This window comes from Ranitomeya variabilis, chromosome 1 (assembly GCF_051348905.1).
Source record: "Ranitomeya variabilis isolate aRanVar5 chromosome 1, aRanVar5.hap1, whole genome shotgun sequence".
NCBI classification, from domain to species: Eukaryota; Metazoa; Chordata; class Amphibia; order Anura; family Dendrobatidae; genus Ranitomeya; species Ranitomeya variabilis.
In genome coordinates this window covers 226,554,253-226,571,091 of record NC_135232.1, presented here as the reverse complement: position 1 = coordinate 226,571,091, position 16,839 = coordinate 226,554,253, and the positions used below count along the sequence as shown (strand labels likewise).

Here is a 16,839-nt window from a genome sequence, read left to right as displayed (position 1 = left end):
CAAATACCCTACTTATAAGAGACAGTATATTATTCCAGTATGTATTGACTTAGCCGGTTACATTCCCAGAACATGTACATTATATGGTCACCTTCTAATCCACATCTAGGGCCTTCTGCATTTGGGTGAACTTCAATTCTGCAGAGAAAACTCGTCGTACTGTATACCTTATGTATAAGATAGATTTGTGAAATTGTGTGTGATTCACAGGGGGATAGTCTAGGCCTAAGTTCCAACACGCTTGTCCATTCCTCTTTAGAAATTCGGCCTAAATCTGCCTCCCACTTAAAGGGAACCTGTCACTTGAATTTGGCGGGACCAGTTTTGGGTCATATGGGCGGGGTTTTCGGGTGTTTGATTCACCCTTTCCTTACCCGCTGGCTGCATGCTGGCCGCAATATTGGATTGAAGTTCATTCTCTGTCCTCCGGAGTACACGCCTGCAATATTGCCTTGCGCAGGCGTGTACTCCGGAGGACAGAGAATGAACTTCAATCCAATATTGCGGCCAGCATGCAGCCAGCAGGTAAGGAAAGGGTGAATCAAACACCCGAAAACCCCACCCATATGACCCAAAACTGATCCCGCCAAATTCAGGTGACAGGTTCCCTTTAAACCTGACTGCTATCTGGTGTTTGTTAAAGCGGGACTGTAAAAGCTGTTGATAGGTTTTAAAAATCAGACAATTCGTATATTTTGCAGAAGCAATTAAAGGGAACCTGTCACCCCCAAAATCTAAGGTGAGCTAAGCCCACCAGCATCAGGGGCTTATCTACAGGATTCTCTAATGCTGTAGATAAGCCCCTGATGTATCCTGAAAGATGAGAAAAAGAGGTTAGATTATACTCACCCAGGGGCGGTCCCCGCTTCCGTCTGGTCTGATGGGCATCGCGGTCCGGAGCCTCCCATCTTCTTACGATGACGTCCTCTTCTTGTCTTCACGCTGCGGCTCCGGCACAGGTGTACTTTGTCTGTTCTGTTGAGGGCAGAGCAAAGTACTGCAGTGCGCAGGCGCTGGGCCTCTCTGACCTTTCCCGGCGCCTGCGCACTGCAGTACTTTGCTCTGCCCTCAACAGGGCAAACAAAGTACGCCTGTGCCGGAGCCGCAGCGTGAATACAAGAAGAGGACGTCATCCTATGAAGATGGGAGGCCCCAGACCGGACCACGACGCCCATCGGACCACAACCGAAAGCCCCTGGGTGACTATAATCTAACCTCTTTTTCTCATCTTTCAGGATACATCGGGGGCTTACAGAATTGCTGTAGATAAGCCCCTGATGTTGGTGGGCTTAGCTCACCTTCGATTTTGGGGGTGACAGGTTCCCTTTAAGACTAATATGTAATCCTTTTGTATAATTGGTACATTTGCAATAAACTGGGTCTGATATGCATGCCTAATTTGGCGAAATTGGAAGGAGAGACTATGAGGAAGGCCAAAATCTTGTTGAAACATAATATAGCTTTTAAATACTCCATTTTGTATTTAATGGTCAAGAGTTTGCATTCCTCTCTGTACCCACTATACCCTCTAATGCCATTCAATTTGTTAAACTCCTCTAGTTAAGGATTGTGCCATATTGGGGTAAATTTGGACTGCCCAGGGATTCTCAATGATTTATTTTCCCTGTCTCAAACCTTGTACATCAGCGCCAATGTTGGTTTATCTTGTCTATCTTCCGGTCCCATGTTCACTTCCAATGTGTGTAGGGGTGATTATAATTTTTTGTCTTGTAAAACAAGGCGCCCTATATTGCCCATACTTTCTCTCTTCTCTCAACCATGGAAATGCTACATCTGGGATGCTATAAAATAGACCCATGGATCTGTTATTGCCAGCCCTCCCTTGAATTTTCCCCCTCTGGAACGTTTTCAGTTTAATTCTTGCATTCCATTTTTATCAGATTAGTTCCCTAAATAGAGTCTGAATTTTGTGGAAAATGGCAGGTGAAATCCAGCATGTGGAATAATGTAATAGGTAGAGCAGTTGTGGCATGAAGATCATTTTCATAAGGTTCCCCCTGCCTTTTACGTGTTTATTTTGGACCTGAATCTACCTACAAAATAGTGGGTTTATATTAAGTACTAAATTATTGAGGCATTACATTACTCTACATCCCCTACATAGAGTAACATGTCATTAGCGTAGAGGGTCACTTTTTCTACTTCATTATACATTTAAAACCTACAAAATCCATTGAATCCCTGAATTTGCATGCCAGGGGCTCTATTGCCAAAGTGAAGAGAAGGGGTGAAAGTGAGCATTCCTGCCTCGTTACCCTCCCCAGCGAGAAAGGACTTAATAGCCAGCCATTTACTCTGTCTGGTGGTCAGTGATCTATGGAGTAATTTGACCCAATTTATGAACATGTGACCAAACTCCATTTTATTTAGTATCTACCAGAGATATCTCCACTCAACGCTGTCGAAAGCTTTTTCAGCATGATAGGACATTATTGCCCTATGTCCTGTATCTGTTTCACAATTACATATTAAATAATAAACTCTTTAGATTGACAATGGTGGACTTGATATGCATAAATCCCGTTTGGTCTTCATGGACCACATCACTTCTTAATTTGTTTAACCAGTTGGCCAGCACTTTAGCTAATTTTTTAATATATATGGGGAGTAAGCATATTGGTCGGTATGAATCTGGGTAATCTGGGTCTTTCTCTGTCTTCAGCAGTAAAATTGATTGATTCGTTCAGGGAAGCAGGTAAACTCCTCATTAATTCGGCCTCCTCAAAAACTGCTAATCATTTTGGAAGTAAAATCTCCCTATACTCTTTGTAGAATTCCCCATGGAGACCATCAGATCCCAGGGCTTTTTCATTTTGTAGCTTACTGACTGCTTTCTCCAGCTCTTCTACAGCTAACAGCTGATCTAAAAAAATTTCTAGAAACCACTGACAATTTAGAGCGTTTAATATTATTGAAATATTCCCATTCCACTCTACACAAGCACTTATTACCGTGATACCTATGGGAAGGCAAGGATCACTCGATTTGTTCTAATTTCCGTCCGATTTCTTTGATTAATGTAGATATTAAATTATATTCTAAAATGATAGAACCCATATATTCCACATCTAATACATAGAGAGCAGGTGGGCTTTGTCCCGGGTAGAGAGGCACGAGACAACACTATCAAGACAGTGTCCCTGATTTTGAGGGGCCGAGCTGGGGGGATCCCTTTATGTTTACTATCAGTAGATGCCGAGAAGGCTTTTGACAGGGTTCATTGGGGTTTCCTAGAGTCTACATTAGAGGCAATAGGTGTATGGCAGAGAATGAGGAACTGGATTATGGCTTTATATCATGACCCATCCGCTAGAGTGCAAATAAATGGGCAGTTGTTGGCGCTGTTCTGAATAAAAAATGGGACGCGGCAGGGTTGTCCCCTATCTCCATATCTGTACATTTTGGTAATGGAGATGTTGGCTAATGCTCTTAGGCAGAATCAATCTATCCAGGGGATCCAAGTGGGTCGCACAGAACATAAACTAGCCCTATTTACGGACGACCTTTTATTATATGTCTCCTCTTCCAGAATTAGCCTACCATCTATATTAAAGGAGTTTGAAAAATTCGGTAGGTTGAGTAATTTCAAGGTCAACTTATAGAAATCAGAATTACTTAATATAAACTTACCGAACTATGAGGTGGAGCAGCTTAGATCCAGTTTCTCGTTCTGCTGGAATAAACATTCCATTAAACATTTAGGTGTCCATATCCCCAGAAATTGTTTGAACTCAATTTCCTCCCGCTTAGGTGCTCGTTAGAGAAGGAGATGAGGGCCTGGCACTGCTTACCACTGTCATGGTTTGGGAGAATAAATGCCCTTAAGATGGATATTTTGCCTAAAATATTATACCTCTTTCAAACTATCCCATGGGATATAGAAAGATCATTTTTCCTGGGTTTACGTAAAATGATGAGAAAATTTGTTTGGCATAATGGGCGCTCACGTATTAGTCATGCTCAATTAATTTGACGTAAAGAAAATGGAGGCGCAGGTCTACCTGACCTACGCACATATCATGCAGCAACCATTGGAAATTGTATTCTAGACTTGTTTCATAATAGGGCATCCAAACTTTGGGTGGACATTGAACACGAGCTATCCCCGAATCTGTGTTTGGGAGTGTTTTATCTTCCATATAATATTAATTTAGGGAAGATCACTATTTCCCCTACACTACATACTATTGTGCTAGCCTGGAGGCGATTTGCGAAGCATTTTCTATTGGCGATCATACCGTTAGCCCCTTTGGTTGGTAATCCTGGACTCCCCACTGAACTACAACATCCGGCTTCTATAGTGCCTCCTGTGACGCAGGGATTTGCTCCACGTATTAAGGATGTGACCAGCCGGGCGGGCATCTTGTCCCTAGAAGAAATTTGGGGAGATAAGAGGCAGACACCGGGGCATTGGTTGCAATTCTTACAACTTCAGAGTTACATTAGGTCTCTGGCCTTGGTAGGGGGCTCGTACCACATGTCCACCTCTTTTGAGCAACTTTGAAAGAGAAATTACACCTGAAATGTGGATCAAGGCATTTACGTCTGCGCATAGGTTGTCGGTGTCCTGCAGAATCCAGGAGCTGAATTATAAAATATTGACACAATGGTACAGAACACCTGTTAAGTTGCACAAGATGTGTCCGACGGTTCCAGACATATGCTGGAGATGTAATGGGACAGTGGGATCCATGTTGCATATATGGTGGAGCTGTTGTGGTATCAGATCCCTCTGGAATGAAATATTTGCGCTTTATAATCATACTACTAATAAACAAGTGGAGGTGACTCCAGAGATAGCATTATTATCAATATTTCTGGGCTCATTGTCCAAGATTAAGAAGAATATATTGCCATATTTCGTGACTGCAATGCGTCAAATTATACCCAGACTTGGAGGTCCCCGGTTGTTCCAAGGCGGATTGACTGGGTGGAGGCGGTGGATGTTCTGTGCAGGTTGGAGGAGATGGGGGCTTTTGATGACAGGTCGGGTATCAGCTGGTGCGCGGTGTGGCATCCGTGTATTCAATTCAAAGAGTCTCAACATTTTCAGCCCTGGCTAATGCAAGGTACATTACCCCGTCTCTCATAGTGGAAAAATTTGTTGGGTCCTGGCCTATTGGCGTCCTATTAATATTCTTGTATTGATGTTCGCTCTTTCCTTTTTTCCTCTTAATATTCTCTTCTATTCTCTCCTTTCTCTTTCTTTGCTTAATCAAGCCATTCTACCTCTTCCCGTGTTATATTCAATTAGATTATGTATGCTGCTGTAAAAGGTCAACCTTAGCGGTGGTGATATTGCTGATGAAGGGGAGGAGGGTTGAATGACTCTACTCTCTTAGCATGAATGGGTTAAAATTATAATGTTTTATAATGTTTGTTAATATTGCTTTTTCTGTTTAATAAAAATATATTGCACAACAATATTATTTAAATAATAAGACATGTCCTCCTCTTGCAACATAGAATTAGAGGCATAAAGATCACTATAGTACAGACATAGTGTGGATATAATATCAGATGTTTTAGTAATTACATTCCCTTAAGCTGATATTAACCTGGCTATATGTGAGGATCCTTGTGCCTTGACTATTGATGCCAATAGATGTCCCACACTCTCCCCCTGAGTAAAATCCTTTTGTCTGGTGAACATACTCTTCTGAGATTCTAATGTTAATAGGTGCAGCTTGAATTTGATTTATTGTGTCAACGCGTTTCAAGGTTTTCAAGCCTCTTCATTAAGATAAAATGATAATTATTCATCATTGTGGTTTGGCCCTGATGATGCGTTTTGAAAACCTTGAAACGCGTTCACACAATAAACTACATTCATACTTCACCTTTCTACAGAAATGTAGAAATTTTTGCAAATGTAATAAAAAAGAAAAACTGAAATATCACATGGTCATAAGTATTCAGACCCTTTGCTCAGACACTCATTTTTAAGTCACATGCTGTCCATTTCCTTGTGATCCTCCTTGAGATGGTGTTACTCCTTCATTCGAGGCCAGCTGTGTTTAATTAAATTGATAGGATTTTATTTGGAAAGACACACACATGTCTATATAAGACTTCACAGTGCATTTTTAATAAATTTGCAAAATTACTACATTTCTGTTACATTAATGTACATTAATGTGAAAAATTGTATGCAGTTGTCGATAAAAAATCTGCATGAGACAGTATAGTGTTATGAATAAACAACACATACCAGTGATAAGTTATAGCACATAGTGTTAATATACCATATTACAATTTATGCCAGTGCATAAATTCACATAGGTGGAAGAAATGTTGATACTTAACATCATGTACATAATATATGGGAAGAGATACACCCATAAAAAGCACAGTGCCAGCGTATGTGAATTCAATAAATCACCGTGCATATGGTCAGGATTTACCTAGTAAGAACCATAGAAGCTAAAATAACAGCTGCGTCCCTCACCCCAACGCGCGTTTCACCTATCTTCTTCCAGGGGCGTGTGTCATTTTCTATCCGGTGACGTAACCTCCTACTGCAAATGCAGGGATTTTTGCCATGTTTTAGATTTAATTTTGCTGATCTCCCATATGCAGATTCCCCTTAATATACCCCTTCATGGCATCCCACACTATATTTTCCCTAGCTGTTTTCTCATTTATATAAAAATGTTCTAGTACATTAGCAGAAAGAGATCTTGTAATAACTTGCAAATAATGAGGATGTAAGCGCCAGAGAGACCTTCCTAGAGAGTATTCCTCTCCCAATTGTATGTGTAGTACGAGCATTGAGTGGTCTGAGATGTTTCTGGCTAGAAATTCTATAGATTTAATGAGCTAAAATACATTCATTGCCAACAGACAGATCTATTTGTGATAATAATTACTGGTGTGATGAGGAGTAGAAGGAATATTGCCTTATTGCCAGATGGCATCGATGCCATACATCCAACATTCCCGACTCTGACACTAAGCAATGGTCTAGAGTTCTGAAGAAAGAAGTCTGCAACATGTTTGTCCCAGTTAGGGTGCATGTAGGCATAAGGAAAGCCCTGGGAACCTACTTATAAGAGAGTATTATTTTTAGGACCTCCAAAAAATTAGGGGAGATAATACAATGCTAAAATAATAATCCTAGTATTATGTATAAATAGATCAATCTGAGGGCAAAATATGCAACAAAAGTCTTTATTGAAATTCTCTTCAGAGGAGAAGTAAATCTTCGACCAGACATACAAAAAAGCCAACGTTTCGGCCTTAAGCGGCCTTTTACACGGCAATTTTATCTATAACCACATACAGAAACAAACAAAATTAAGTATAAATCATATTTCATGAATAAGTCACATGGTCGAGATATCAAATCAGAGGTAAATTCAACATACATATGTTATTGTTCAGAGATACATACAAAACAGGAATAAGTAATGATAGTAGTAATCATCATCATCATAATAATCATAACCAGGGATATCTTCCTCTAGGATAAAATCATATGATTCCTCTAAAGCTGATGAGAAGCAGGAAGATGGGAGAAAAACAAGACATAATCATTGTATCTTGTAACGTAGCATATTAACAATCATATACTACTCCGGGACAAAAGGGAAAGTGTTTTCAAAAATTCAGAACGAGTCCAGTGGATAAAGCAAAAGAAACATAGAATCCATGTTTTACCTGTATGTCGACATGGGAAATGGTGCTGTAAAATAGAATGTATAGCCATAAGTGCACAAAGGAAAGAAGTCTGGTAAGGTAGGTACAAGAAGAAACTAAAGCATACCTGAAAGATAGGAACTGTGTGGAACAGGGCAATCCGGATACAGCCGGCAAGGTGTGCGGTGTGTTGTGGGGCTGGCGCGGCGCCTATTTATGGCGTCAGTAATGGAGACAACCGGATGAAGGGAAAAGCACAAGAGGGTGTCTGCGCATGCGCCAATGCTAGAGATCGCGCTTGCGCAATAGAAAAAGAAGGACGGAAGTGGAACAACATACTGGGTGATAACAAAATTGCCGGAATATATAGTGCTGCGCTTGCGCAAAGTGAAGGGGAGAGGAGTGAAAAGGAAATGGCTATCCATGCAGATATATGTGTGTATATTTTATATGGTAGGAGAACGGAAGAAAGAAAAAGAGTAGAGAAAAGTGGGAGACGTAAATGGCAAAAGATAAATGAGAAATACAAGTCATATATAGTAATATAATAGAGTAGGTATATGTAAACAGGTATAAAGAAGCAGAGGAAAGAAAACGCAGAAAAAAAGCAGAAAAAAAGGCAGAAAAAAACGGAGAACCAGAGTCCCACAAACCTTTGAGAAATCAAGGTATCCGATAAGTGAGAAAACCACTGGGCTAAGTCTGAAAAGGAAAAAAAAGGAAATATTCAAAAAATTTTTATAGAAAAAGAGAACATATATTAAAGATTCGACCAACTAAGTTTATGAGAGTATAATATCCCTAAATCGCATGTAAAAAATATATATATAGACACAACAGTTCAGTATCGTATACAAAAGAGACCATTCGTGTACATGTGATATCAATAAAATAATTCGTACTCCCTATTCAAACCATTGGGTTCCAAGGTTTGAAGGGTATAAATCCAGTATGCCTCTTTCTCTTTTAACTTGGAGATCCTGTTTCCTCCCCTTCGGGCTAAAGGTATACTATCAATAATTTGGTACCTTAGCTGTGCTATGTTGTGATTGTGAGAGATGAAGTGGGCTGGTATGGGCAGCATGAGTCTCTTGCACCTAATGGTAGATTTGTGTTGAGAGATGCGGTCTCGGATATGTTGGGTAGTTTCACCAACATATCCGAGACCGCATGGACACTTAATGAAATATATAACATAAGTGGAATCGCAGCTATAAAAGCCGCGGATGGGAAATTGTTTACCAGATCTTGGATGAGTAAATGTGTCGCCTCTAGTTATATTGGAGCATTGAAGACAATGATGACATGGAAAAGTGCCCCTCCGTGCTGTTGTAAGAAAAGTTTGTCTCATTACAGTTCTAGAGCTCCCGATGTCAGCTGAAACCAGGAGATTACGTAAATTGGGAGGTTTTTTGTGACACATCAATGGAGTATTATGTATGTCGCATGCAAAACAGATATACCATCCTTCTGCATAATTTTTTGTCGCCTGACATATAAAAGGAATATATATGTCTTTATTCTGTGTGGAGAATACCTAATGTAATTCACTACCCACACACGCTTTTTTTTATTAAATATAGTCTGTCATTAGTCATGTTTGTTTCTGATAGGCAAACTGTGCCAGACTGCTTATGCCTCAGCCTGCAAAATACCCCACACCTTCTTACTGATTCACCCAACCCCCAAACATTCCACACCAGTATATTAACCAGGCACGCCATTCTAACTCATGTACGTATTTATTCCAGTACTTATTTTGTACATTAGATAGTGATTCCTATCTGCTGCTCTAACCTTTTCTGCAGATTCCTGAAAGAAATTAGTTTCTCTGGAATAGAACCCCATTTTCAAAAACATAATTATAATACAACATATAATAATAGCAATCTTGGCACTCGGTATATAAAAAATAGAAGTTCCTTTTATTGTGCATCCAGACAAAAAATTATGAAAGTTTTCAGTCCGTCATCAGAACATTCTTTAACATGAACTGAATATGAATGAACTCTCAATATGAGCAGAAGTACTGTACGTCCGAATAGTTGGAGCCTGCTGTAATAGGTATATGCTGAAAAACTGCTGGGTACCGCCAGGCGAGGAAAAGCGCATCAGACTGGGGCAACGTAGTTGCAAACGAAAAGCGCTGTGTGCCCAGGTCCGTGGTGCAGGGATACCGATTTGCTGGAGGAACGCTAAATCTATAACACAACATATAACATAACCTAGACCTTTCAACCATTGAAAGGCAGGGCTATTAGACAGCCTGAACTTAGCAAGTGAAAAGACAGTGATTACCATTTGAGTACCTAAAACACTTAGAACTCTTCCCCCCAGAGCTTTTCTCTCCTCCTCAGGTTGGGGAGTACAATCATCGGTCCAGCGCTAAACCTACAAACCCCCAACATAAAAAAGGGGGGAGACATCACCAATGTTTCACTCAGGAGGTGACCTCGTCTCCGTTGGCTGGGTATATGGCTCGTTTGTTGATGTACAGCCTACCCATGGCCTCCTCTGGAGAATGAAACATCTGCACTTTCTCCAATGCTGCCACTGTAAGACATGGTGGATATACCATGGAGTATGGTATTTATTTAGCATGCAGTCCCCTCTTTATGTCCAGAAACTGGGCCTTCCTCCTCTGCTGAGAAATCTGGATATATGGACACATTAGATCCATTGATTGTTAAAGCTTGATGATTCCTATTCTTTCGCAGAATCATTTCTTTTTTCCTTGAAATTAAATAATTTCATTATGATTGGACGATGCGGAGCGCCTGGTGGTCCTGGACAGGTGGGTACCCGCTGAGCACACTCTATGGCAAAAAAGGGGGATAGGATGTCTTTGCCATTCTTGTCCAGTATCCAGGCTCCAAAATACGTGACCGGAGCCTGAGCCTCTGCTTTTTCTGGTATCCCCACTATGTGCTGGTTATATCATCTTAGCCTGTTTTCCATGTCATCCGTTTTGTTAAGAAGGATATTAATATTTTGCTTATTCATTTTGTTATCTTTTTGCAGGCAAGTCACCCACCTTTCTCTCTACCTCACCCATCCTCCCTTTTGGATTTAGACATGTATCGCCTGATGTGGCTGATCTCCTCTTTCAGCCCCCTGACCTAATGATGGCATCCAGCACAGAACTACAGCCATTTAAAACAGAGAAGACATCTCTGAGAGTTTACTCCACATTTTCCATATCCCCTTTGGAGGTGCACTAAACTGTTCCTTCCTAGATCCCTGCACTGCCTCTCTCAGTTGCTGCTGGGGAAGTGGCGCGATTACACACTCTGTGTTTCCGCAGTGCTTTCCCGACATCCATTCCCTCCAGTGCCTGGCAGAGTAGATGTCTCTCTATTTGTGCAGGGGAGTCGTCAGCCACCCTTGTGAACTTTTGCAGCTGGGCTCACTCTTCTGCCCTGTGTCTGACTGGCATATTGTGAAGAGGTGCCATGACCTCGTTGTTGCGATCCCTCTCTCTCTCTGGCTCTTACTGTGTGTCATCTCCATTGACAATTTCTGTCAGCTGCCTCTCTTTCAACTCCAGGCACCTACCCCTGGAGCTAAGACTAGTGCTGCGCTGGGCCGAATGTGGTGATATAACAGGATGTTATGCGGGAGAGCAACTCCGTGCAACATCACTACATTGCCATCAAGACACACCGCCCTTACCCCCTTACCCTTTTATGCATTTAATATTTTTTTTATTTTGGCCATCTCCAGAGGTCTTCAATGGTAGGTAGATGATAGATGAGCTGTGTTCTTGATTCGTGGTCTTCAAACTTCAAAATTATAGTTTAGTGTTAAATCGGTTAAGTACATGGTACACATAAGAAGTGTAAAACAATAAAAACTATGGATCATGGTATTGATTATTTACCTGTCAAAGACTTTAAATAGCTCTCTGTTCTATTAATGACTTACTTAGTAGGTCATGATTATTGAGTGGGTGCAATGGTTTCAGTTGCAGCTCTGGGCATACCGGATTCAAGTTCCACCACTGCATACCAATGTCAATTAGGAATAAATATGAATATGTACAAATAACATATCGTCACAGTACTCTGTAGTGCTTTATTGAAGTGAGAGGATGTTTTTAACATCTCTAGTTTTCGATGGTTGTATTGGTAGCAGGTAGTAATTAACCATTTGATGTTGCTTATTCAAAGACTGTGTTTTGAATATTAAGGTGGTCTCAGACTCTTCTTTGTTGTAAACACTATTATTTTGAGTATTAATATTAAAAGGGTTGTCTTATCTTATTAAATGGGTAAAATGGCAAAGTACTTGTAAATACAAGCAACTTTGTTTACCTCTTGCTTCTTTCTTAGCAACTGAGGGATTTTTAATTCTGTAATGTACTGACGATTGTCAAAGTTAGCAAATAGATCAATGGCTGCACTCAACTGTACTAAAGCAAAGAAATGTGCGATACATGAAATGTGAATAGCATAATGGCTTGTGAAATCTATGAAAAAACACATGAGATGCTTAGCACAAGATTTGGCAAAAAAAATGTGAGCCCATCCACCAAACATCAAGGTAATCTCACATCGGATGGGTCCCTGACCTGTCTACCTAGTGTGAACACTTACCTCTGGCTAATAACATGGTAAAGCCTGCATTTATAGGAAGGTTGGCATCAACTGTGTTTGGATGTAATTAAAATCACAGCATGGTGAAGGGCGGGGTTGTCAAAGTTAGTCCTGTGAGGTGGCCAGGTCCTTAGGCAAGGAGCAGACTTGCAAGATGTTTGACCTATATCTTGGAAGAGCTCGTCTGAAGCTGGCTGGGTCCGGCAAATGTTAGTTTCCCTGTGCTTCTCCAGTGCTCCAGAGGAAATTTTTATGTTTATTTTTTACTATTTGTTTTGTTTAAATTTTATTACCACTGTTGACCCTTGTTTGGCTTTGGGGATCTCCTAGTAAAATTGAATGTGAACCTCTGAAGCTTTAAATATTGTGAAACTGATGTTTTTATTATCATGCCTATTTTTCTTATTTTTCAATCTGTAGAATATGTTCATATTGTGAAAACTGTCAATCATTAGATGTGTAGACTTAGTAAAAAAAAAAAAAAAAAGAAAAACCAAATCAAGGAGCTCACACAGGTTGCGTAAGTATTTATAACAAATTAGTGCTCATCTTGAGAAGTTGTACCAGGTGAGCACAACTCCACTAATCGATAAAACACGATGTAGCCTCTGTGTTGCATCCATGGATGAGCTTGCCAAAGAACTAAGCCAAGTGGTAACAGTAAAGTATCCAAGCGTTTGTTAGGTAATTTCCAATTAAACTGCAAAACATACCTGGTGTAAAAACAGCCCCACACCATGTTGTTCCCACCTCCAAACTTCAGTGTTATTATGGTGTTTTTATGGTGATATGCGGTGCCTTTTGGCCTCCAAACATGGTGTGTATTATGGCATCCAAAGAGTTCAATTTTGGTTTCATCTAACCAGACTATATTATCCAAGTATTTCACAAGCTTATCTAAATGTTGTTGTGCAAACTTGAAACTCAAGTGAACATACTTTTTGTTCAGCAGTGGAGTCTTGCAAGGTGAGCTTGCATACAGGCCTTGGAGGTTGAGTACATTACTTATAGTTATCTTTGAAACAATTGTACTTTCTGATTCCAGGTCTTTCTGTAGCTCTCCACAGGTGGTACTTGGCTCTTGGATAAAGGCCCCGTCACACATAGCGAGATCGCTAGCGAGATCGCTGCTGAGTCACAAGTTTTGTGACGCAACAGCGACCTCAGTAGCGATCTCGCTATGTGTGACACGTACCAGCGACCCGGCCCCTGCTGCGAGATCGCTGGTCGTGTCGGAATGGCCTGGACCTTTTTTTGGTCGTTGAGGTCCCGCTGACATCGCTGAATCGGTGTGTGTGACACCGATCCAGCGATGTCTTCACTGGTAACCAGGGTAAACATCGGGTTACTAAGCGCAGGGCCGCGCTTAGTAACCCGATGTTTACCCTGGTTACCAGCGTAAATGTAAAAAAAAAAAAACAGTACATACTCACCATCTGATGTCCGTCAGGTCCCTTGCCGTCTGCTTCCTGCTCTGACTGACTGCCGGCCGGAAAGTGAGAGCACAGCACAGCAGTGACGTCACCGCTGCGCTCTGCTCTCACTGTACGGCGGCAGGAAGCAGACGGCAAAGGACCTGACGGACATCAGATGGTGAGTATGTACTGTTTGTTTTTTTTGGTAACCAGGGTAAACATCGGGTTACTAAGCGCGGCCCTGCGCTTAGTAACCCGATGTTTACCCTGGTTACCCGGGTGCTGCAGGGGGACTTCGGCATCGTTGAAGACAGTTTCAACGATGCCGAAGTCGTTCCCCTGATCGTTGGTCGCTGGAGAGAGCTGTCTGTGTGACAGCTCCCCAGCGACCACACAGCGACTTACCAACGATCACGGCCAGGTCGTATCGCTGGTCGTGATCGTTGGTAAATCGCTATGTGTGACGGGGCCTTAACTCTTCTGATAATTCTTTTCACTCCTCTTTCTGAAATCTTGCCGGGTGCATCTGGTCGTAGCAGTTTTATGGTGAAATTAAGTTCTTTCCATTTCTGTATTATGGCCCCAACAGTTCTTACTGGAATCTTCATTAGTTTAGAAATTCTTCTGTAACCAATGCCAATGTTTTGCAACAATTAGGTTGCAAAGTTCTTGAGACAGCTCACTGGTTTTACCCATCATTACATGTTTTTTTGTGTGGCACCTTGATAATGAAACACCTTTTAATAGACCATCAGTTGAACCAGCTGATATTATTTTTCACTAAGTGACAGGATTTCTTTCTAATTACTAATAGATTTCTGCCAGTGTCATGTCTTTCCACAGCTTTTTGCACCTCTGTTTCTTCATGTGTTCAGTACTTTTACCCTGTGTCATTTCTCATTATTACACATAATTTATTTTATGGATATCTATGATTTATTTTTTCTGTGTGGATTGAATGGGTTGTTACCGACATCTGTTGTGTGAACCCAACCCTCTCCATCTTTCTTCTGACTTTCTTTTATTGATGAAGAGTCGGGAAGCCCAATAGACGATGGGCTGGTTTCGGCACATTCGGACAACTTTAATGTGTTTTGAGGCCTTAAGTTGTCAGAGAAAACAAATATAATGCAATCGATCAGATCTTGCAGTAATAATTGTTAGCTTTTTGATGGTTTCTACATAAAAGCATATTTGATTTACATTGCACAGTATGAACAACTTGTAAAACAGTGAGAACAGCAAAACAAAAAGGGATTAAAAAACATTCTATTTAGCAAGTGATGATAATATTAATGTTATGTTAAACAAAAGTTTACTTCGAGGGCTGATTATATAAATTGGAGGTGTTGCCATATATATTCTCAGTTGTAATGTAATAAGGGGATTTTTTTTTCAAAAGTGTGTAGAATGTATGTTGTTTGTTACATTGTCTGGTTACATGTTTGTAGCGTTTTGTCTTGTTTTATTTTTGTTTCCCTCTCATCTTCATTCAGTCGAGGCTGTACAGAACAACCCCATCCTTCTCATGGAAGGCAGCCCAGCGGTTGCTCTCCAGCGTCAAGATGGCGTCATGGAAACCAGTATCCCTGTTCCTGTCCTAAGCTGCCAAGACACTTCCAGTAAATCTTCCACTTGTGCTGAGTGTGTGTATCATCCCTCCTATTGTTTTTCTCTTCTGCACCATTTTCTCTATTGATTGCGGTCTTAGCTGAAAGTTTCTCTGTCACTATGATTAGTATAAAAAGCTTTAACCATTAAGTATAAATGGCTTTATTAATAATTTTGCTATAGTCAAAATAATTTGACAAACACAGATTTCTCTGGTGTTAGCAGGGTCGGAGATGTAAGTGCTGCTTATGTTTAAAAAGGGATTATCTTTATGAAATGTCACTTTAAGCTGTCTGTAGCTAAACTTTACAGTCCATAAACATCTTATAGAGGACCTTTCACCAGTTTGTGCATGTTATATTGGCCACATCATGGAGTAGTGGCTACAAAGCTGAGTAAAATGAAGATTTTATTTTTTTAGTTTGTCCTTTCCGTTGCAAAGATAATAGCTCCTAAAGTTTACCTTATAATTTGTTATAGTTCACTTGGGTATTCACAGAAAGGGTGCGTACTTCTTCCCTTACATGAAGTTGACCAATCATAAGCAGGAGGCATCATGCAGGTGAAAAAAAAGAACACGCCCTCCTTGCTTATCTCTGCAACTACTGTGTAGGGATGCAACAGAGTTGAGCTATGTATCATTATAAACACTTCTCATCTTACAGTTCTGTCAGCTCTTACCTTTCACTCACATTTCCTGCCTTGAGATGAGTTCTGGAAGTGTTTGTAATGATACAGAACTTAGATCTGCTGTATCTTTACACAGCAGCTGTATGATTGGTTAACCTAATACAGCATAAGATGCAAATCTCTGGTAACACGTAGTTGAACTATAACATAAATTATAACTTAAGCTTTACAAGCTAATATCTCTGAAATGGAAAGGAGAAATTATAAATTAAATACTTCACTTTTCTCTGCTCTGCAGCCTCTTTTCCATGATGTGGCCAGATTAATATGCCCAATCTAGTTAAAGGTCCTGTTTGAGCCTCATTCATACTTGTGTGTATTAGCTCCATATTATATCTTTGTGGGGTAGGTGCAGCATAGCAATGGAAATGTTCATGCCTCCAGTATTTTACATTGACATCTCACACACACTACATTGTGAAGCATGTTCCCACACTATAAGCCACCATACTAGTATACTTTTCTGTGCCTATTTTGGAATAGGTTGTGTCATACATCGCCTAGGCAGAACATATTGACTTGCTATATATTACACAATGTGGTTCAAATAAATAGTAAACACAACTGTGAATGAGGCTGAAATCTGTAAACAAAAACTAATTGTGAAGTGCCGTTAAACATCTTGGCGCTATACCAATGAAATTCATATACTAGGAAATGCTAATAATTAGAAGTGCTGAATGTAATATACCGTAATTTAAATTACCGGTATATCAATAATATATTACTTCTTGATAAAGCTTTCAGATTAAGACAAATCAATAAGAACATGTTCATATTTTTTGTCACTTGTGACCTGCATAGGTTTCTTTACCTTCTATGGAGATTTAAAGCTGTGGATTTTTTTTTTAATACCTTGTTTGTCAAAG

At 40.4% G+C, this 16,839-nt stretch overlaps 1 protein-coding gene across 9 annotated transcripts in view; it reads left to right on the top strand.

Moving 5' to 3' along the window:
• The window catches only part of PITPNM2 (phosphatidylinositol transfer protein membrane associated 2), a 441,487-nt gene that overhangs the window by 376,079 nt on the left and 48,569 nt on the right, over positions 1–16,839 (top strand). For 5 of the 9 annotated variants that reach the window (XM_077293187.1, XM_077293186.1, XM_077293184.1 and 2 more), the window contains one exon: positions 15,166–15,315. The exons of 3 other annotated variants lie outside the window; for them this stretch is intronic. In XM_077293187.1, coding sequence (XP_077149302.1) covers positions 15,166–15,315 — 150 coding nt within the window. The remainder of the gene's footprint in view (positions 1–15,165; positions 15,316–16,839) is intronic. One more of the 9 variants, XM_077293188.1, reaches the window with a different exon arrangement.